This window comes from Girardinichthys multiradiatus, chromosome 2 (genome assembly GCF_021462225.1).
Source record: "Girardinichthys multiradiatus isolate DD_20200921_A chromosome 2, DD_fGirMul_XY1, whole genome shotgun sequence".
Classification (NCBI taxonomy): domain Eukaryota; kingdom Metazoa; phylum Chordata; class Actinopteri; order Cyprinodontiformes; family Goodeidae; genus Girardinichthys; species Girardinichthys multiradiatus.
In genome coordinates, this window is record NC_061795.1 from 18,923,884 (window position 1) to 18,948,219 (window position 24,336).

Consider the following 24,336-nt stretch of genomic DNA (forward strand, 5'->3'; position numbering starts at 1 on the left):
TGATCTAGCTCCATCATACATCAGAGATCTGATTGTTCCATATGTTCCTAACAGAGCACTTCGTTCTCAGACTGCAGGTTTACTGGTGGTTCCTAGAGTCTCTAGAAGTAGAATGGGAGTCAGATCCTTTAATTATCAGGCTCCTCTCCTGTGGAACCAGCTCCCGGTTTTGGTCCATGAGGCAGACACCCTGTCTACTTTTAAGGCTAGGCTTAAAACTTTCCTTTTTGATAAAGCTTATAGTTAGAGTGGCATAGGTTATCCTGACCTATCTTCATTATTTTTTACCTCCGTCTTCTTCTCTCCCTGTTGGATGGAGTAAGGGGGAGTCAGGTTTAGCCAAAACCGGCTCAGTTATGGTTGAGGTGCAAACACACCCTCCATTTCTACTACCTGAATGACCCCCTCTCTTTTCCAATGGTTATGGTCAATCTGACAGTGAGAGGTAACCAAATCATTGTGGTTTTTAGTATAACATTGGCCATCAATGGGCTCTAGATGGACAAACTGTCTAATTTTAAGGCTAGGTTTAAAACTTTCCTTTTTGATAAAGCTTATAATTAGAGTGGTTTAGGTTATCCTGAGCTATCTCTGTAGTTATGCTGCTATAGGCTTAGGGTGCTGGAGGACATAATGACCACTTTCACCCTCTTCGCTATATTCTCACACTACTCTCAAATTTTTCATCATTTGCTGTTATTTCAGATTTTAACTTTATGTTCTCTCTCTTTTCTCTTCCTAGAAGCTACACCTGGCCTGACTCTGTGTCTACCTGTGACACCTTTCTGGAGAGGGGCATTGTCCAAGCTTCTGCTGGCATCAACTTAATGCTCACCTTCTACAGATGATCCACTTGGCCCTATCTTTCAGTGTTTAACCCTTTCTCTCTCCTAGATATAGCAATTGACTGAGCTTTTACTGTAACTAATTATATGTGCTCTCTTTCAGACTCTATCCTTGAAAACTGGCTCAAAGTTTGTCTGTTCTTTCTTTCTAGGTGAAATGATTAAAGGAGCTACATCCACTAACATTTACTTTTCCTTCCCATAGAAAGGACTCCTAGATCAGTGCTTCTGTGTTCTCTTTGTGTCTCTGCTCTGTTCTCTCAAACCCCCAGTCGGTCGTGGCAGATGGCCGCTCACACTGAGCCTGGTTCTGCTGGAGGTTTCTTCCTGTTGAAAGGGGTTTTTTCCTCTCCACTGTCGCTACATGCATGCTCAGTATGAGGGATTGCTGCAAAGTCATCGCCAGTGACTGTCAACTGTTGCTACATGCTCATCCATGAGGAGTGAATGCTACAAATCTCTGACTCGATGCAATCTGTTGGGTTTCCTTAGATAGAAAAACTTTTTATCCAATTTGAATAAATAACTGAATCTCACTGCACTGTTCAATGGTTAGGATTAATTGGAATGTATGTACCTGACTTTTGAGAAGTGCTTTGAGACAACGTGTTGTGAATTGGCGCTATATAAATAAACTGAATTTAATTTAATTGAATCGAATTGAATTGAAAGGGAAATGACAACTTTCACATTTTTTTCCAAATGCAATTTAAAACGATTTAAGTAGACAGAAACAAATTAAGAAAATATAAACATAATAAACAGTTAAATTTAAGAGTTCCAAATTAAACAAAATTATTTTTAGAAATATTATCCTGCACTTCGGTTTGTTTGTAAAGTGATATTAGAAGTCTCACAAGTTCATATTAACAAGACAATTATTTTCAATACTCTCGGCAGCTAGCCCTCCTTAACTGTTTGTTTTACCGACAGCATGTTAAATATTGTTACTTGTTATAAAATTTTGTTCAGCAAACAATATTTTCTTTATTTCCTGACTTTTGACCAGCTGTTTGTAAACTCAAAAATCTGATCTTTTTTTCTGATCAGTGAAAGCAGCATCTGGTTGCACTGACAGCAGAACTCTTGTTGTGGTAGTTGTTACTGTGGGAAACTCAAAGTTAGCTATTTTCAACATTAATGAGGTGTTGATATGTTAAGTTACAGGAAGGAAATCTGTAAGATGTATTTTTAGAAGGATTTTTTTCTGTGGATGCACATCAGCTGTTTAGTCAGATTTATCAGGTATTGGTTTTTTTGCTCCTTCACCATTTGGAACATTTGCGGTTTTGGTTGTTTCATCTTTTTAGGCACAAAAAACATGCGGTTCAACCACAGCATATCAATTTGCAACCACCTTAGGGAAATTTCCTCAAATTGGTAAAGTGACCATGAGCTTTCTCTAGCAAATACCACAAAGGCCGAACATATTGCAGGAAAGTTGCACTGTTTAATCCTTTTATGCGTCTAAGCTCTATCAGTCATTAAACATGGTGGATTTGGAAATGCTTGCAGCTTTTTGCAAATTTTAGAGTTAAGGTAAGTGTCTGCACTCTCTAGGGAATACACACAGACTGTTGCTAACAACACAAATTATGCTTGTCACTAAAACAAAACATAGTGCCAACTGTAGTTTATGTGTGTTTGTTTTAAATTAATAAATCCCTGTATCGTCTCTGCTACTAGTCTGAGTATTAATAACTGCTCATTGCAGAAAAACCTTTGAAATCTGGTATTCTTAGTTTTGAAGAGAAATTGGAATCAGACAATTTTATATCCAGAGTTCAAACCTTTGTACAAATCAGAGATCAGGAAATGACCACAGCATATTTCTTCCGACCAATAAAATAAAAGTGTTTTTAATACAAAAAAGGTCAACCTTCAAATAATCATGTACAGTTATGCACTCAATACTTGGTCGGGAATCCTTTGGCAGAAATGACTGCTTCAATGCGGCGTGGCATGGAGGCAATCAGCCTGTGGCACTGCTGAGGTCTTATGGAGGCCCAGGATGCTTCGATAGCGGCTTTTAGCTCATCTAGAGTGTTGGGTCTTGAGTCTCTCAACGTTCTCTTCACAATATCCCACAGATTCTCTATGGGGTTCAGGTCAGGAGAGTTGGCAGGCCAATTGAGCACAGTGATACCATGGTCAGTAAACCATTTACCAGTGGTTTTGGCACTGTGAGCAGGTGCCAGGTCGTGCTGAAAAATGAAATCTTCATCTCCATAAAGCTTTTCAGCAGATGGAAGCATGAAGTGCTCCAAAATCTCCTGATAGCTAGCTGCATTGACCCTGCCCTTGATAAAACACAGTGGACCAACACCAGCAGCTGACACGGCACCCAGACCATCACTGACTGTGGGTACTTGACACTGGACTTCTGGCATTTTGGCATTTCCTTCTCCCCAGTCTTCCTCCAGACTCTGGCACCTTGATTTCCGAATGACATGCAGAATTTGCTTTCATCCGAAAAAAGTACTTTGGACCACTGAGCAACAGTCCAGTGCTGCTTCTCCGTAGCCCAGGTCAGGCGCTTCTGCCGCTGTTTATGGTTCAAAATTGGCTTGACCTGGGGAATGCGGCACCTGTAGCCCATTTCCTGCACACGCCTGTGCACGGTGGCTCTGGATGTTTCTACTCCAGACTCAGTCCACTGCTTCCGCAGGTCCCCCAAGGTCTGGAATCGGCCCTTCTCCACAATCTTCCTCAGGGTCCGGTCACCTCTTCTCGTTGTGCAGCGTTTTCTGCCACACTTTTTCCTTCCCACAGACTTCCCACTGAGGTGCCTTGATACAGCACTCTGGGAACAGCCTATTCGTTCAGAAATTTCTTTCTGTGTCTTACCCTCTTGCTTGAGGGTGTCAATAGTGGCCTTCTGGACAGCAGTCAGGTCGGCAGTCTTACCCATGATTGGGGTTTTGAGTGATGAACCAGGCTGTGAGTTTTAAAGGCCTCAGGAATCTTTTGCAGGTGTTTAGAGTTAACTCGTTGATTCAGATGATTAGGTTCATAGCTCGTTTAGAGACCCTTTTAATGATATGCTAATTTTGTGAGATAGGAATTTTGGGTTTTCATGAGCTGTATGCCAAAATCATCCGTATTAAGACAATAAAAGACCTGAAATATTTCAGTTAATGTGCAATGAATCTAAAATATATGAATGTTAAATTTTCATCATGACATTATGGAAAATAATTAACTTTATCACAATATGCTAATATTTTTAGAAGGACCTGTATTTCTAAAAAGGATGATGGGTGATGCTTTTCACTAATCAGAAGTTTAGAAACACTGTGAAGTTTCATGGGGTGTTACTTCCTAGATGGAGCAGATATGCAAAAAAAGGCAGAAACACTGTTCCATAAGAAAAAGTAAAAATTTATTGGAAGCAGCATCTCATTTAGAGGCTTTATCTAAGAAACACACCGAAGCTCTGAGCTAGTAGTAAAATCTCAGTCAGTCATTTTCCACCGCTTATTCCATAGTGGGTCACGGGGAAGCTGGTGTCTATCTCCAGCAGTCTATGGGCGGGAGGCGGGGTACACCCTGGACAGGTCGCCAGTCCATCGCAGGGCAACAGGACAAACAACCACGCACACACTCATTCACGCCTAAGGGCAATTTACAGAAATCAATTAACCTAACAGTCATGGTTTTGGATGGTGGGAGGAAGCTGGAGTGCCTGGGGAGAACCCACTCATACACAGGGAGAACATACAAACTCCATGCAGAAAGACCCCTGGCCAGGAGTCGGACCCAGGACCTTCTTGCTGCAAGGCAACAGTGCTACCAACTGCAACACTTTGTCTAGGAGAGAGACAAGGTTAGACACGTCAACTGTATCATCTATAGAAAGAGAACATGAATTTATTGGAGGTAACAGCTCAGCCGATGACTCCCTCCAGGAAGGTGTCAAAGCTAAACAGCCAGGCCAGGTGCAGCTTCTATGAAGAGAAAAAACAGATAGAGAGCATCAACTTAATGTCAGCAATTACAGCACATCACAAATAATCGGAGAGTAGAAGCAAAAGGTAGCAGAAAAGTGGTCAGTATGTCTTCCAGAAGCCTAAGCCTATAGCAGCATAGCTATGTAGATAGTTCAGGATATCCTATTCCTCTCTAACTATAACATTTTTAAAAAAGGAAGGTTCTAAGACTTGTCTTTAAAGTAGACAAGCTGTCTGCCTCAAATGCAAAAACTGGGAGCTGGTTGTATAGGAGAGAAGTCTAAAAACTAAAAGGTCTGCCTCCATTTCTACTTTTAAAAACTATAGGAATAACCAGTAAACCTGGAACAATATGATATGCAGTATTATGGAGTTTGGTTATTATTAGAGGTTAATATGTAAGAACAGAAATACTATTCTGGATTTAACAGAGAGACAATGAAGAGAAGCTAAAATAAGAGGAATACATTATCTCTTTTTGATTATTTTAAGAAGCCTTGCTTCACCATTTTGTACAATCTGAAGGCTCTTTAACATAGTTCAGTCTTAAATTAATTAAAGCATGGATTTGTTTTTCTGAATCTCTCTGAAATAGGATATTTCTAATTGCAATACAGCAGTAGTGAAATAAGATAGTCCTATAAATCTATGTAGTATGGGATTTAAAGGATATGTCCCTATTTAGATCAATGTAATGCCATCCAGGATAACTAACTGACTAAGCAGTTTGTTATTCAGTGGCTCTGGTCCAAACATGAGACGTTTTGTGTTGTGTAAATTTAAAAACAGAAAATTAAAAGTTATCTAAATTTTTATGTCTTCAAGACAGGCCTGTAGTCTGCCTTACTGACTGGATTCATAAGGATTTATGGATAAATATAGCTGAGTAACTTAATAATCGCATGAAGTCTGATAATTTAACAAGTTACAGGTTTATATGAAAGAAAGAGAAATTGCCCAAGCACTGAGCCTTGTGGCATTTCACAAGTGAAGCAGATTTATTATTAGCATGAACAAAGTAGAATTTTTTTCAGACAAACATGACCCATGTGTCTTATTGCTGTGTAAATGCTCAGACAATTGATTACAGCCTTTTTTTTGTCAAGAATTTTAGATAACAAATCAAGATTAGACATAGGTGTAATGTAAGCCTGTGGCATATGTCCGTCTACTAAAGGCATGTTATTCACATCTATTTGCATGCCCTTTTTCCATCATTTTTACTGTATGGGCATCAAGCTGTTCTGGGAGTATATTTTTTTCTTTAGTTTTTTATCCTCTTTCCATTTTCCAGTTTTCTTACAAAAAAGAAAACAAGTGGAAACCTGCTCTTTCTTCCAAGTGACTGAAGCTGGCCCCCACAGGGCCTATCGGCTACAAATGTCATCTCCCTCTGTTGTATGAAAAAAGTGCTCCTCCCCAACAATTGACATTTTGCCATTAACTGAAAAAAGAGGATGAATTATGGCTTTCTTTCTTTTTATTTAAGAAAACTCTTTAATTACTACTTAAAATGTAATGTCATGACACCTATAAGCCAATAATTGTATGGGTCATGGACAGCAAAACTTTCCAATTATAATTTTGTAACTGAAGTGTAAACATGCTGCTGTAAGATCTTCAAAGGAGACTAATTGAAGTGTATAGGTTCTTTACACCGAATTACATTTTATCGTCTGCCCTTCTGGGGAAAAAAAGATTTATACTGCAGTTTGCACTCATCCATAGTTAATAATTCAACAGATAGTGTTACTACATGTTCTTAAAGTGGTGCAAATAAATATTTTATATCACCAGTGGGTAAAATGAGTTTTATGTAATGTGCTTGTAGTAACAAACCCACAATAATTAATAGCTAACTTTTTCTGTTCCCCCTGGTATCTAGTGGAACATTTAGAGTGGGAGAGTTGAAGTGTAACCTAGAATAGGGCTAGAACAACAAAATGACCTACACCTCAAATCAGAAAGTGTTTACTATTAAACTGGCACTAATAATTGGGTCATGTGTAACAATACTCCCATCAGCGTATTGCTCATCTTCTTGCAATTTCAATGCCATATGCAGATATGTGGTTTTAAGCAAGTAAAGACTTTTTAAACATCTGATCTGGAACCAAGACTGACTGTCACAGACCTTTTTTTGGAGGTTTCCAAAAAAATCCATCCTGTGGTTTGAGCAGTACAGCCTGGAGACACCACATTTACCATATATATATGAGCCACTGCTACGCAATTTATTTAAATGCTAAATAGTAATGACTCAATAAAGATATTGCTTCTTCTCATGCTACCCTATGCAGACTCTTTGTCTGTGCTAATAAACATTCGCTCACATCAACATGCCAAAATGCTCAAAGCGGCTTTAACAGCAGGGCAGGCAGTTGTATTTTGATGCTTGATGCTTCACAAAATGTGTATAATATGTTCGCATTTAAAGTGAAGTCCAAAATTATTCCTACCCTTGGCAGATTTAGATTTGAAATTCTTTTTGATTCAACTAAGACGTTTGTTCCTAAATAGAAATTACCCAGGCACCCTTCAAGAGATAGTAACACATGAAAAAATTTTATAATTTTGGAGAAAAATATTTTCTTTGTTCTTATTGAAATTTTTACGATAAACTGGCATGGTGGACATTTGCAATTTTAATCATTAATCTTTTGTGATTAACTCAATGCCTTTTACTCTCGAAGGCCACCTTGTCATCAACCTAATTTTTAGCCCCCTCCACAGATTCTTTATTAGATTCAAGTCTGACCCCTGGCTCGGCCACTCTAAAAAATATTGCTATTTCCAGACAGAAGGAACATATTGATCAAATTTAAATCACTTTGCATGTACATATGGCAAGGGTATCAAGGGTACGTTTAACTATAGACTTAAAATGCATTTTTGGATCTGCCAGTAAATGTGGCAAAATTAAAAAACAGATATACAGCAGCAACAAAGAGTTAAGGAACAACATTTTTTAGGGGCTTACATTTAATAATGAATGAGTTGGCCCAAAACATGTGTGTATGTTTATGGTTTTTCAATTAGCAAAGCTGGTAAAAGATCAGCCACCAGTCTACACCTGTTTACAAGCCATTCAGGTCAATTAACATAAAAGGGAAGGAAATTAAATTAAATAAGGGAAAAGTGCAAAAAGAATTCAAACATTTGGTGCCAGCTGGTGCCAGATTAAAATTTGCTGTCCCTTCGCAAAAGAATCATAAGTTATTTATCTAATGTAATAGATGTGTCAGTGGAAAAAAATTGTAAAATAACATACACAATTAGCCCAACTTAGTATTATTTTAACATCAGAATACCCAAAACTAGTCCATAGCTTCCTTTATTTAACATTGACAGACTGCATTATTTGTTAAAAGATATCCTAACTACATTTGGGACATGATAACACATAATTGGTTCTGACAAATCCAAAGTTACATGAATAATTATAAATAATCAGAGAACTTGCTCACAGGAACATCACTTTCTATGAAGGGAGTACAGCAAGTGGAGTGGAAACATTATCTTATATTATTTCAAGCGTTTGTAAAGAGACGTTTCCGAATACTCTGAGCTAAATGCTAAAATGAGTACTGCACATCTGCAGGACGGCACTGAATATCGTGGCTTTGCTTCTACTCTTCTAAGCCATGTTTGTTGTTACAGATTTAGAGGTTTGCATGGAAATAGGTCCACATGATCTTTATGTGTGTGAAATCTTGGTATAAAGCTAAGACTAACTGTGGCTTTCAGATGTTCTCAAAACAAATTTTTATTTACACTTATGCAAATTTGTCCAATTATTTTTGACTCTCAGTTAACAGCGGAAATTGATGGGACATGACAGTGATGCTATTTTGAAGCTGCATGCAGTACATGTCATATTTTCGATAGGTTTGATTGACTCAGGTTTCTGACGTTGTTTTGATCACTTCCTGTTATCCAGGTGATGAGACACCTGGGAAGAACTGATCCAGAAAACCCATTCTGTCATCTCAGATATATTTTGTTTCATCATTATCGGGTCACATAGATGTCACACTCTAAATTTACAGTGCTTTACTCCACCTAATGCTGAGTGTCTGGGAGTAGTGGAAGGCGATTATAGTGGATTAGTGTCGGTAGTGAATGATCAAGCGGTAAATTATTCATTTGATTACAAAGGAGCAGGACAGAAATGACTTCCTAATTAAATGAGTTGTTTAATTGATTTGAGAGACTGAGGTGCTGCCTGTCAAAATTAGTTGTATTGAGCAGATTAAGGAGCAGGGGAGTAAACATGTGACTGTTTTGGAAGTGATTGGGCCCAGCTGGATAATAGATTGAGGGGCGTAACTAAGTGACTTGGGGAAACCAAGGTCAAAGACCCCAGACGAGGCAAAGTTAAGAATGTTTCCAAACCTGTTCACTATGCAAATAAATATGCTTCGTAGAAAAGGAAAATACAAACATTTGTTCAGACACTTGCATTAAAATCCTTATAAATCTGCATCAAAATAGTACTATACAGTTGCACTCAGTTCTGTTTAAACCATCTATTCGTCTGGGCGTGTGTATACAGGTCCTTCTCAAAATATTAGCATATTGTGATAAAGTTAATTATTTTCCATAATGTCATGATGAAAATTTAACATTAATATATTTTAGATTCATTGCACACTAACTGAAATATTTCAGGTCTTTTATTGTCTTAATACGGATGATTTTGGCATACAGCTCATGAAAACCCAAAATTCTTATCTCACAAAATTAGCATATTTCATCCCACCAATAAAAGAAAAGTGTTTTTAATACAAAAAACGTCAACCTTCAAATAATCATGTACAGTTATGCACTCAATACTTGGTCGGGAATCCTTTTGCAGAAATGACTGCTTCAATGCGGCGTGGCATGGAGGCAATCAGCCTGTGGCACGGCTGAGGTCTTATGGAGGCCCAGGATGCTTCGATAGTGGCCTTTAGCTCATCCAGAGTGTTGGGTCTTGAGTCTCTCAACGTTCTCTTCACAATATCCCACAGATTCTCTATGGGGTTCAGGTCAGGAGAGTTGGCGGGCCAATTGAGCACAGTGATACCATGGTCAGTAAACCATTTACCAGTGGTTTTGGCACTGTGAGCAGGTGCCAGGTCGTGCTGAAAAATTAAATCTTCATCTCCATAAAGCTTTTCAGCAGATGGAAGCATGAAGTGCTCCAAAATCTCCTGATAGCTAGCTGCATTGACCCTGCCCTTGATAAAACACAGTGGACCAACACCAGCAGCTGACACGGCACCCCAGACCATCACTGACTGTGGGTACTTGACACTGGACTTCTGGCATTTCCTTCTCCCCAGTCTTCCTCCAGACTCTGGCACCTTGATTTCCGAATGACATGCAGAATTTGCTTTCATCCGAAAAAAGTACTTTAAACCACTGAGCAACAGTCCAGTGCTGCTTCTCTGTAGCCCAGGTCAGGCGCTTCTGCCGCTGTTTCTGGTTCAAAAGTGGCTTGACCTGGGGAATGCGGCACCTGTAGCCCATTTCCTGCACACGCCTGTGCACGGTGGCTCTGAATGTTTCTACTCCAGACTTAGTCCACTGCTTCCACAGGTCCCCCAAGGTCTGGAATCGGCCCTTCTCCACAATCTTCCTCAGGGTCCGGTCACCTCTTCTCGTTGGGCAGCCTTTTCTGCCACACTTTTTCCTTCCCACAGACTTCCCACTGAGGTGCCTTGATACAGCACTCTGGGAACAGCCTATTTGTTCAGAAATTTCTTTCTGTGTCTTACCCTCTTGCTTGAGGGTGTCAATAGTGGCCTTCTGGACAGCAGTCAGGTCGGCAGTCTTACCCATGATTGGGGTTTTGAATGATGAACCAGGCTGGGAGTTTTAAAGGCCTCAGGAATCTTTTGCAGGTGTTTAGAGTTAACTCGTTGATTCAGATGATTAGGTTCATAGCTCGTTTAGAGACCCTTTTAATGATATGCTAATTTTGTGAGATAGGAATTTTGGGTTTTCATGAGCTGTATGCCAAAATCATCCGTATTAAGACAATAAAAGACCTGAAATATTTCAGTTAATGTGCAATGAATCTAAAATATATGAATGTTAAATTTTCATCATGACATTATGGAAAATAATTAACTTTATCACAATATGCTAATATTTTTAGAAGGACCTGTATGTATCATCTAGACCCTGTACAGAAGAAACAAACCAATCAACATCTGTGCATTGTTATTTATTTAAATTCATTGCATTACAGTGAAAAAGGTATTTTTCAAATGCACCATTAAAAATGCATGTAAACGTCTGTCCAGAACAGTACATATGAATAAACTTTTCTGCTTTAACTAGATCTAAACTGCAACATCAATACATTGTTGGCATGTGAAAGATTTCATGTGACTTTTCAAATATGGACCTTGAGTCTTGATGAAAAGAGCTGCAGAATAACAAACAACATAGAGTCAGTTGACATACACATTCTTTTTATTAGTCTTTGTAAAGGTCTGCCTGAATTCTTCCTGAATGAATTGCCTGAATGAATGATGGAAACAATTTTCCCTTTATGCTTTAGAGACATCTCACTGGCAGTACTGCATATAAAAGAGAAGAGGACAATTTGTCAGGAGCAATAAGTTAAAATTTAGACAGTTTGAAGGCAGCTTAGTGCACACTGATGAACATGAAGAGGAGAGAACTATCTGCATCAGCCTTTATTAAAGCCATTGCAGTCTGGTTTGTCTTTCCCTACAGTTTGGACGAAAAACACTGCTTCGAAACGGCCGAAGCAGAAAGGTTAAGGAAGACTCCTTAACCTTCATTGCATTATTTATCATGAACATGTATATTTAATGACTCAAATGCACAAAGGCCTTTGTGTTTTTCATGTGGAATAGTTTGATCATGTCTGCGCATTACCCTGTGTTGAAATGTTTTCATTGTGCTCCACTCTCAGGCTGGCCAAGTGATGTGTCGGAGGATGGTGTGCGACTGCGACAACCCGAACGCCGACCTCTTCTGCTGCCCCGAGTGCGACCCACGCCTTAGCAGTCAGTGTCTGCACCAGAATGGCCTGCTCACCTATGGGAGTGGCGACACATGGGTGGAAAACTGCCAGCAGTGCCAGTGCTTGGTGGGTTTATAAACATTCATAAAATATCCAACTCAGGATTCAGAAGGGTATTTTGGGTTGACAGTGTAATAAAAAAAAAAAACATACACATTTCATCAGTGTGCTGCAGCACCCACACAAGAAATGCAACAAATACCCCAGTCTCCATGGAAATGCTGATCAAGGAGAGATGTGTTGTGAAAAGAAAGTCAAGGAAAAATATTTTATAGGAAAAGAGTGATTAAGAGGTGAATAGGAAGGCTGCAGGGAGGAGAAAAGGAAGATTGGTTTTTGTGTGGTACAAAAAAAAAGAAAATAACAGGAGTGATCGCTTTGATTTGTGTGAATACAAAGAGTCCACATTCATGGAACAACACGTTTTACTGAGGGTTCTTCCAGGGTTGAGCATGCGTGGGAATGTACAACTGTGAGTGTTATTCATGAGTTTACAGGATATATGCTCATGTTGACTCAGGAGTGTTTGCTGAGAGTGAGTTTCTTGTATTTTCTGGTGTCCTCCGCTGTCTGAGAACCCCTGTTCCTCATGCCAAACAAAATTACAGTGTTCACCCCATGAAGCTCTCACAGTAAGGCATACAGTATGGACTATTTACCTTTGTGTTCCCATCTTCTGCTGTGCTGACCTTTTCCAAAGTTTACACAGGACTGTTGTTTGGACAACAGGGAAACAGGTTGCAAGTGTTTCCCAATAAAACTGGCAAAACCAATAAATCTTTCTAACTCAGCATAAACCCTTGTACCTTCTGACCATATGTATATAGTGTTCGCAAACCATCTCTTGCAAAACTATTATGCCTATTGAACTTTTCACATTTTATCATCTTACAGCCACAAACTCTAAGGTATGTTATTGGGATTTTATGTGGGAGACAAAAATTAGTACAAATTTGTAAACTGGAAGGGAAATGACACATGGCTTTTCACATGTTTAAAAAATCTAAATCGGAAAAGTGCTGCACGTATTTATGTTTTCAGTCTCCCTCTGTACTGTAGATTAGGGTGACCAGATGTCCCGATTTGTGCGGACTGTGCAGCATTTTTCACTCCTGTCCCGGTGTCTCTCAAACAGAAACAATGTACTGCATTTGACTGGGTCAAATTCTGATAAGTCAAAAAAATTACTGGAGCTTTTCTGAAATGTAAAAAAGCAGAGTTGCAGTCATCATCACAGACCGGTATCAACTGTCAGTCAAAATACGCAGCGGCATCCCACGACATGACCAACTTGCGCGCCACAATGCTAGTCAAATAAAACAGAAGAAAAGGATTTTCTTGTTTAGCCTACATCAGTAGGCATACAGAATATAATGAAAAGTATATCACAGAAAAGAAACTGCTGCTACAACAAAGACTGAAATGGTTTATAACTGGGTGAAGCCAGTGGAAGGTGATCTCTGAGGGATTTTTATGAAGTTTGCCAAAGTTATTTTTCCAATTTCGCACGGAGGAGAGCACGATGTGAAGTGACAATGTAAAAGTGAGTCGCACAAGAAATGCACAGCTGAAAAAGCTGCCTGCTGATCTATGGACTCATTTTTACTCAAACCCAAAGATGACTGGCAGACAGACAAGGTAGCTAGCAGCAGCTGAGATTAACAGTGTTAAACTTAAAAATCTTGTCAAGCATTTTTCTTTTTTTCTTTTTCTTCAAACGTGTGCTAATTCATTGTTTTGAGTTCAATTCAGTTTATTTATATAGCGCCGATTCACAACACATGTCATCTAAAGGCACTTCAGAAAGTCAATGCAATTGAATCATACAGATTTCAAGTCGGGTACATACGTTCTAATTACTCCTAACTATCAGACAGTGCACTCAGATTCAGTTTATTATACAAAATGTTTTGTTTTTCCAGAGTTTTTCTATCTAAGGAAACCTAGCAGATTGCATCAATTCATAGTGTTGGTAATGTGTCCCACAATGTCACTCATAACCATCCTTGTTGTCCTGCATTCGGTTTTTTGATTTCTGGTCACCCTACTGTAGATGTATAACCAGATTTTGCTGCAACATTGACTGGTTCATTCTAATACATTATTATACTTTGATCTAAACCAGTGGTGTTAACCTCCAGTCAATAGGTGTGGTGCCCAGCAGGTGTTCGATGTTCTGCTCCAACACAGTTGATTCAGATGGTTAAATTACTACCTCAGCAAGTTGCCTAGCTCTGCAGAGGCCTGGTAATGAACAACATTATTTTGATTCAAGTGTTTGAAATCCAAGCAACATCTAAAAGATGTAGGAAGTGGCCCTTGAAGACTGGCTTTGGGCAATTTGGATCAAAACCATTTTTTTGTTGCTCTGGCTGTACACTTATGATCATTGTTCTGCTGGGTGGTCAACCTCCACCCCATTCTTAACTCTCTTTCAGCCTCTTAACAGGTTTGCCCTTTATTTAGCAATTTAGTCACATCAGACCTACATGGCCTCTGGCAAACCTCAAGGAGGGCATCTTATGGATTTCTGTCAACAATATCTTTCTTCTTGCCACTCTTCCATGAAGGCCACCTTTGTGTCATCCACAAGTGATATTAGGCTGGACAAATAATCCCACCGGAGCATGGAAACTCTACCGCTTCTCCAGAGTTACCATGGGCCCTTTCGCTCTATTTTTGATTGATGTTTAAATCCATCCGTCATTTTCGTTCAAATTTACAATCTCACCCTACTTTGGGTTGGTCTTTGTATAAAATCCCAATAAAATACATTGTTTGTGGAATGTGACATAATGTGATAAAACACAAGTAGGACGAATGAATTTTGATTACATCACTGTTCTTCTGCTGAGCTTCGGCATTCATTTTCTTTCTTGAAGCACTCAGAAAACATCTTTACTTTGAATCCCAGACAGCACTATACAGCTCGTTTTTTTTTTCTCTCTTTTTCGTTCACTCTCACTTGCCTTTAATAACAATCATGCTTGTAGCTTAGCTACCGTGACATTTTCTCTGGTCTGACAGATTTACCCTCTAACCAGAACCGGTAATAACCCCTCTCCTAGCCACCTTCCCTTCCCAGTGCTCTCCTATGTTGTACTGCTGTCCTGCTGCCTGAACCTCGAGGCTGTTCTTTGGATTTCTTACAGTGCACCATTACAGGAGCCACTGAAAATCACAGCTCAGCTGAGAGGCAGCGGGGAGGCACTCTCGGCTGAAAATGAGATCGCACTGCTTCACTCTCGCCGCAGCCATGCTCACTGCAGGCAATTGTACGTGTTGACACAAACATATTTGAGAAAGCCAGACTTGCCTGTCACCACAGCGGAGCACACATGCAGTGTAAACACCAGAATGTACACAGCGTACACATGTTTGAAAATGTCACCACAACTCTCAGCAAGTCAACACATAACCTGCAGATGTCCAGGTGGTGAGCTTGCAGAGACATTAAAGTCGCTCAATTAAGGATGCGCACATGTATGCACTTGAAAGAGAAGGCAGCCCTTGCGATCTCGTACCATGGCTCCAGTACCGTGACAGGGATGTGAAATGAACCTTGAATGCTCCTACACTTAGCAGAGCAATGGCTGTCCAAACTCTGCGGGGAACTTTAAATACACAGTGACAGCCTGCAGATGGGCAAAACATGTTCTTAATACTAAGATGTGAATCCTTCTATCCTTAGCACATGCAATTGTTTTGAAACCAAGAATATGGCCTCTGCAGGTTGCATGCAAATTTGATGTAAAAAAGTTTTTTCCCCTTACAACATTTCTTCCAGTTTTGCTTTTCACGCTTACATTTTTGAACACATCAAGCATTTTTAGGCCCGAGCAGCAAAGCAGCTGCGAAGGCCTATTGTAATCACTCGAATTCTTATTATTCTTTTTTTCCGGGGACTTTTGGCGGGGCAATATCCCAAACTTTGCCATATCCCAAAACTCACCAAATTTAACCCAAAAATATGACTTCTCGCCATAAAACACTACATTGATATAGCTCCTATAAGGAAAGTCACAGACAAATGAAACCTTCTGGGATTTATCTGCCTCTAGGCCTCAACAATATTCACTGATCACATGCTGACATCATCGAAGCCCCGCCCCCTGACAACAGAAAGTGTCCCGTTTTCCTTTAGAGAATCAATGTTTGATGTTCTTCACCTAATCAATGTTAAACTGTCCCAAGTAACAGATAACATTATGCTCTTAGACAGTCGACAGTACTTACTGCTTTAGCTGGAGGGTGTGAATATGATGGCGTGGCAAATTCTGATGTCATGCCACGGCCATACGTTTGCCTCTCAATTACACATGCATGGTCCGATTCACTCCAAACTCAATATGCTTGATCTTTGTCAACCCCCAAACAGCTCTATTGGATTGCATTGGAATTTGGATCAACAGCGCCCCCTAGGACATTTCAAGGGCTATATCTCCCTCATTCATCATCGGATCCACTTGAAATGTAGTATACATGATCATGACTTAATGATGGACATTTTGACACAGTCAATTGATGATGTTGTTTTAGCCCCGCCCACAAACAATCAAGTGAGTGCAGCTTCCATCTGGAAGGTCAGATTTACTCGAAATTTTGAATGCTTTTTGCCAGACTGAAACTCTGCATGACCGAAGATCATATGACATGTTGCTCACAGTACCACTTAGTGACGACGTGTTGAAGTAAAGCAGTGTCATCGTCGGTGGCGTGTATGAGGTGATGCCAGGCTCCTGCGGTCGCTCAACAGCCCGAGTTGCGCTGAGGGGTGCGAGGGCCTTCAAAGCTGCTTGCAGGTTTCTAGTTTTGTATTGTTTTTTTATTTAAAAAAATGCAATCCCAACCAGAAACCACCAACAAATTATAATTGAACTGCGATTAACCACATATTGTTAGTTTTGGTTTACTAACCACACACAAGCCTGATTACTGCCAGACATGTTGAATAAAAACAAAATCACTTTAAAAGAACCTGGCTTTTTAACAGGTGAAAAGGTGTTTAGAAAAGCAAGCATCATCCCTCAATCTACAGAAATGAAAGAACAGATGAGCAACAAAGTAAAAGACATGTTTAATTTTTGAAAGAGTAGTAAATCCATTTCTAAAGCGCTAGGACTCCAGTGAAAACAATGAGAGCTACTGTATTATCCAATAATGGTGGTGAACCTTCCCAACAGTAGCCAGCCTACCAAAATTACTCCAAAAGTGCACTGACGACTCACCAAGGAACACAAAACAACATCTAAATCACTGCAGGCCTCACTTGCTTCTAATAGGGTCAATGGTCATTTGTCTACAATCAGAAATAGGCTTGGAAAAAATTGCATCCATGGAAGAGGTCCAAGGTCAAAACCACAGCTGATCAAAAAAAAAACAACAACATCTTAGACAACAACAACTTAGATAAACATTTAATGATCTGCAAGACCTTTAAGAAAACATTTAATAGACAGAAGAGACAAAAGTGGAACTTTCTTTTCTGGTGTCTATCCCCTTACGTGGCATTAAACAAACCTAACATTTCAGAAAAAGAACATCATGTCTACAGTCAAACATGGAGGTGAAAGTGTGATGGTCTAGAGCTGCTTTGCTTGTTTACGACAATTTTCGACAATTGATGGAACCATTCTGCTCTTAAGTTGAAACTCTAGAAGGAAAATGTCCAGCTATCAGTGACATTAGGCTGAAATGCACTTGCCTTTGCAAAAGGACAATGATCCAAAGTGCACCAGCAAGTCCACTTCAGAATGATTTCAACAAATAAATAAAGGTTTTGGAGTGGTATATTCAAAGTCCAGACTGAAATCTGATCTATTAGGCCTTTTGTGGTTGAATACCCATCAGTGTGGTTGAATTAAAACAGTTCTGCAAAAATCCTCCACAGGGATGCCAGTTACCATAAACACTTAATGTTATTTATTTGTTATAGCACATAAGAGTCTGAGAGATTTGGATAGCTTTTTCACTTAATAAATGAAATCATCAATCCAAGAGTGCATTTTGTATTTCCTGAGGTTATCTTGGCCATTACATTAAAATGTGTTTGAAGATCTTAAACACATAATTGTGACAAGAGACCCGAAAAGAAAAAGAAATCTGTAAAGGGGCAAATACTTTTTCGCAGCACTAAAAGGGGAACACTTCTGATTTTCCACCCTGTAAATTTAAAGGGATCGTTAATTTCCATTAACATGCATGTGAGCTGTGGTTAAGGTCAAAGCCCATAAAAAAAGGGAACATGATTGTTTGAGGCTAATTTCCAGGCAGATAAATGTCACCAGTTTTAATCTCTTGGAGGCATTTTTTTAGCATTCACTCTTGCACAAAGTGAAACCGTTGCATGGTCCCATGTAAGAAAGAAAATATAAAATTGCAATAAGATACAACGAATGCTAAACCTTTCTGAAATCTGAAATCTGGGCGATTTTCAGTGATATTTGGCTGAATGGCTGTGGAAGAAAGACAGTCTGCATTATTCTTTGGTTTTGTTAAGAAACATCCCCAGGATGTTTTTAACACAATTAATACTGTTTTAAATCCATCTACATCTGTCCTACTCGATGCCTCAGGCACTACTCGTGAGAAATTGCTCTCTTTTATTGAAAAAGTAGCACACGTTAGGCTACAGGTGCACCTGCTGATGCTAAATTAAAGCTTTCTGTTGCCTTTTCTCATTCGGCTGTATTTGAAATAGTGTCTTGTTCTCTTCTGGACAAAAAACTTCATTTTATGAAACCTACAAACTGGTCCTTTGACTTTCTTCCCACTAAATTGATGAAAGAGCCTTTTAACACTGTTGGTCCTTGTCTCATCTCTTTTATTAACTTGTGTCATAGTTTAGAAATTGTTCCATCCATAAAAAACAGGCCTTGATCCTTCAGTCTTATCAAATTTTAGACCCATTTCTAATCTGCCTTTTAACTCATTAAAGTTTTACAAAAGATAGTTTTTATGCAAATTCAACCATTTTTACACCCGTTTTCTCCTCCATACATTGGCTTCCTGTCTGTTCTAGAATAGATTTAAAACTTTTGCAAACTCTTAACAGCATTGGCCCCCCTTATTTATCCGAGTTATTGAGCTTTTCTATTCGCACCGGGTCCTTGAGGTCAGAGAGTCAACAATCACAGTTCCACGGACAAATAACTTATGATGGGGTGACGAACCTCTCTGTGGCTGCACCTTGACTCTGGAATCAGCTTCCACTACATCTTCAGTCTATATCTGAACTTAAGCTTTTTAAATCAAGGCTCAAAACTTTTTTATTCAGGCAGGCTTTTAATACTGAAAATGTGGTGGCACTTCTGGTTGTATCTATTTTTTACATTTTTAAAGTTTTTTTTTGCAGCACTAATGGCCTTTATTGTTCATTATTTTTGACAGTAAGCTGACAGGCAAGGGGTGAAGAGGGGGAAGACATGCAACAAAGGTTGCCTGGGCCGAGAGTCAAACTCGCAATGGGTTTCGTCAAGGCCGCCACATCACCTCATCAACGATGTTTTTAACCTGCTTTTTTTTCTTTTCTTTTATCTCTTTGTGTTTTTTATATGTTGATTTCATTAAGAATTTTGGTTACCAATATTGTGAATGTGGAAAGGGCTACACAAATACATGATGGAAATTGAAATTAAGTACCCCCGGTGGGACACTTGCATCGAGCGTGCTAGCATCTTCTGGCTTCTGCTGGGTTTTGTGTATCATGATTAATAAATGGCTATGGGACATTACTTTCATGTCGGTAGAAGTAGGTCAGGCCAGGGTGATAAAGCACGAAGGTACAGGGCAGAGCTTGGCAAAGACAGTCAGAGTAAGTGATGTGTTTTCTCTGGCCAGTTGAAACTGCAGTGTGAAAAGTCCAATATAATGTTCCCAGCTCAAAGTTTGCCATGAGATTAATATGGGAACAACAATAAGACAATTGGAAAGCTGCAGCGTTTACTTCCCCAGTCTGCAGAAATGCTGACTTTGTTGAAAGATTGCTTTGCTCAGCTATTTTTTTCTTGGTACCTTAACAACTTTTTCCCTATCAAGTCATGATGTTCCCTCTGGCATGCTAATGCACAGCGTTAGGAGAAATACACTCACCAGCCACTTTATTAGGTACACCTTTGCAATTGCTCATTGACCCAAATTTCTAATCAGCCAATCACATGGCAGCAACTCAATGCATTTAGGCATGTAGCCTTGGTCAAGACAATCTGCTGCAATTCAAACCGAGCATCAGAATGGGGAAGAAAGGTGATTTAAGTGACTTTGAATGTGGCATGGTTGTTGGTGCCAGACGGGCTGGTCTGAGTATTTCAGAACCTGCTGATCTACTGGGAGTTTCATTCACTACCATCTTTAGGGTTTACAGAAAATGGTCAGAAAAAGAGAAAATATCCAGTGAGCAGCAGTTCTGTGGGCGCAAATGCCTTGTTGATCCCAGAGGTCAGAGGAGAATGGCCAGACTGGTTCGAGCTGATCGAAAGGCAACAGTAACTCAAATAACCACTCGGTACAACCAAGACATGCAGAAGAGCATCTCTGATCGCACAACACGTCGAACCTTGAGGCGGATGGGCTACAGCAGCAGAAGACCACACCGGGTGCCACTCCTGTCAGCTAAGAACAGGAAACTGAGGCTACAATTCGCACAGGCTCACCAAAATTGGACAATAGAAGATTGGAAAAACGTTGCCTGGTCTGATGAGTCTCGATTTCTGCTGCGACATTCGGGTTGGTAGGGTCAGAATTTGGCGTCAACAACATGAAAGCACGGATCCATCCTGCCTTGTATCAATGGTTCAGGCTGGTGATGGTGGTGTAATGGTGTGGGGGATATTTTCTTGGCACACTTTGGGCCCCTTAGTACCAATTGAGCATCATGTCAACGCCACAGCCTGAGTATTGTTGCTGACCATGTCCATCCCTTTATGACCACAGTGTACCCATCTTCTGATGGTTACTTCCAGCAGGATAACGCGCCATGTCATAAAGCACGAATCATCTCAGACTGGTTTCTTGAACATGACAATGAGTTCACTGTACTCAAATGACCTCCACAGTCACCAGATCTCTGAAGGCAAAAGGGGGTCCAACCCGGTACTAGCAAGGTGTACCTAATAAAGTGGCCGGTGAGTGTATGTGGATTTGAATTAATGACTTGTTAAGGTAAAAAAAGGTGTTGCTGCATCTGCTTAGATTTTGTTTCTGCATCTCTTTCTCTAAATCATGTGAAATTCTCTCCTTCTCCCCCTCGCAGCAGGGGCAGGTGGACTGCTGGCCTCTGCCGTGCCCACCCGTGGACTGTGAGTTCACCATGGTGCCAGAGGGCGAGTGCTGCCCCCGCTGTGTCACTGACCCCTGCCAGGCCGACACCATCCGCAACGACATCACCAAGACGTGCACGGATGAGCACAACATCTCACGCTTCAGTGGGTCCTCCTGGATTAAACACGGCACAGAGTGCACCCTGTGCCAGTGCAAGGTGAGGTGCCCAGCATCGAGTCCCCAATCTGTAATAATTTGCTTATTTCCTGTTGAAAAGGTGGTAGGCTGTGGTGCAAATTACATGTCCTTCTCAAAATATTAGCATATTGTGATAAAGTTCATTATTTTCCATAATGTAATGATGAAAATTTAACATTCATATATTTTAGATTCATTGCACACTAACTGAAATATTTCAGGTCTTTTATTGTCTTAATACAGATTATTTTGGCATACAGCTCATGAAAACCCAAAATTCCTATCTCACAAAATTAGCATATCATTAAAAGGGTCTCTAAACGAGCTATGAACCTAATCATCTGAATCAACGAGTTAACTCTAAACACCTGCAAAAGATTCCTGAGGCCTTTAAAACTCCCAGCCTGGTTCATCACTCAAAACCCCAATCATGGGTAAGACTGCCGACCTGACTGCTGTCCAGAAGGCTACTATTGACACCCTCAAGCAAGAGGGTAAGACACAGAAAGAAATTTCTGAACGAATAGGCTGTTCCCAGAGTGCTGTATCAAGGCACCTCAGTGGGAAGTCTGTGGGAAGGAAAAAGTGTGGCAGAAAACGCTGCACAACGGGAAGAGGTGACCGGACCCTGAGGAAGATTGTGGAGAAGGGCCAATTCCAGACATTGGGGGACCTGCGGAAGCAGTGGACTGAGTGTGGAGTAGAAACATCCAGAGCCACCGTGCACAGGCGTGTGCAGGAAATGGGCTACAGGTGCCGCATTCCCCAGACCTGGGCTACAGAGAAGCAGCACTGGACTGTTGCTCAGTGGTCCAAAGTACTTTTTTCGGATGAAAGCAAATTCTGCATGTCATTTGGAAATCAAGGTGCCAGAGTCTGGAGGAAGACTGGGGAGAAGGAAATGCCAATATGCCAGAAGTCCAGTGTCAAGTACCCACAGTCAGTGATGGTCTGGGGTGCCGTGTCAGCTGCTGGTGTTGGTCCACTGTGTTTTATCAAGGGCAGGGTGAATGCAGCTAGCTATCAGGAGATTTTGGAGCACTTCATGCTTCCATCTGCTGAAAAGCTTTATGGAGATGAAGATTTCATTTTTCAGCACGACCTGGCACCTGCTCACAGTGCCAAAACCACTGGTAAATGGTTTACTGACCATGGTATCACTGTGCTCAATTGGCCTGCCAACTCTCCTGACCTGAACCCCATTGAGAATCTGTGGGATATTGTGAAGATAACGTTGAGAGACTCAAGACCCAACACTCTGGATGAGCTAAAGGCCGCTATCGAAGCATCCTGGGCCTCCATAAGACCTCAGCAGTGCCACAGGCTGATTGCCTCCATGCCACGCCGTATTGAAGCAGTCATTTCTGCAAAAGGATTCCCGACCAAGTATTGAGTGCATAACTGTACATGATTATTTGAAGGTTGACGTTTTTTGTATTAAAAACACTTTTATTTTATTGGTCGGATGAAATATGCTAATTTTGTGAGATAGGAATTTTGGGTTTTCATGAGCTGTATGCCAAAATCATCCGTATTAAGACAATAAAAGACCTGAAATATTTCAGTCAGTGTGCAATGAATCTAAAATATATGAATGTTAAATTTTCATCAATACATTATGGAAAATAATAAACTTTATCACAATATGCTAATATTTTGAGAAGGACCTGTACATACCACAGAGGCAATTTGTGCAATTATATGACCTCACTCCAGCATTTAATAGACCAAGACCAAGGTAATGAAATTCACAGATTCTTTTGACAAAAAGTCCTAAAATAAAATGACATTAAAAAGTGAACATATCTAGACAGTGAACATCTGAATAGAGAACTTGACAAAAATGGTAGTACTTTACAAAAATTTTAAACTGTCCCTTTTCTTCATTGACTTCCAAAGAGCCAGACCCTTCTGTATTCAATTAAATGGATCTGTTCTCACAGTTTTCCAAGCTTTCTGAAGGTTTTTCAATTGTTTTCTTTAAACCTTCACTCCTTTCTTTTACTCATTTTCTGTCCAGTTCTTGTATCTGACCATTAGAGCATGTTTTCAATTTGTATTCAAGCAGGTACCTTAGAAATGATGAGAAAATAAGAAAAAGAAGAAAGGCCTAAAAAAAGTTATCTACAAAGGACGAGCACTATCTGAAAGCAAAATTCTTATCTCATAACGCTAAGTTAGATGCAACACAGGTTTAGACCAAAAGATCAGGAGGCATTTTACATCTGAATTATTTACCCATCAGATTGAAGTGGTGTTCAAAACAAAAAACATTCCTTTGAAAATAATCATGCCCCATACACTGAATGTCCTGACCGAAAGGAAGCAGCAAAGGCACATGAGCAAATTGCTCAGCCCTCGTTGAGGTCTAGCTCTCTTTTGAAACAGGCTAAAAGAACAGCGGACAGATTTCTTTTTATAGCTTTTGCAGCTTTTATGCATCCTCTGACTTATTTCTAAACATCTCACATCGCCTTTGACACTTCTTCCCTCAGTAACAGCTTCCGCAGTGAAAATGGTTGTTCTCAGTGCGCCCTGATTGCTTTAATGTGTGTTCATTGATTGGAAAAAAAAATTTCCCCTGTAAATGGTCAGGTGCAGGATAGAAAATCAGCTTTGGGAGCAATTGAGCAATACCACATTTAAAGATTTAAAAAAAAGTTGGGATGACTTAACTGGGATTTATTTTTTCCCTGATTCTCTTGACCACAACTCAATAGATGTCTTTATGTAAACGGCCTTTCACCTCCCAACCATATTTAGACGGAAAGGATCAAATGACAGAATTGATCAGCAGGACATAAAGCCACAGCCAAGAATATTGCCTTGCTAGCTTTTTAGCTGAAAAAAGGGACACCGCCCTGATTCTGTTAGCCTGCAAAATAAAATGAAAAAATAAATCAATCTATCTGCACGTCTAAAGTTCACTTTGCAGTTTTATGTGCTTATTAGTAAGGTTGTCAGAATTATGTTTCAACATAATCTATGATACAAAAAAGGAATTCCTTAAACATACGAATCTGAAAATTTCATGCATAAG

General features: G+C 40.0%; 1 protein-coding gene across 2 annotated transcripts in view; it reads left to right on the forward strand.

Annotated features, from left to right (window-relative positions):
• Positions 1-24,336, forward strand: part of nell2a (neural EGFL like 2a) — a 163,759-nt gene that overhangs the window by 134,170 nt on the left and 5,253 nt on the right. For both annotated transcript variants that reach the window (XM_047354661.1, XM_047354669.1), the window contains exons 18-19: positions 11,730-11,906; positions 21,091-21,315. In XM_047354661.1, the coding sequence (XP_047210617.1) occupies positions 11,730-11,906; positions 21,091-21,315 (402 nt within the window). The remainder of the gene's footprint in view (positions 1-11,729; positions 11,907-21,090; positions 21,316-24,336) is intronic.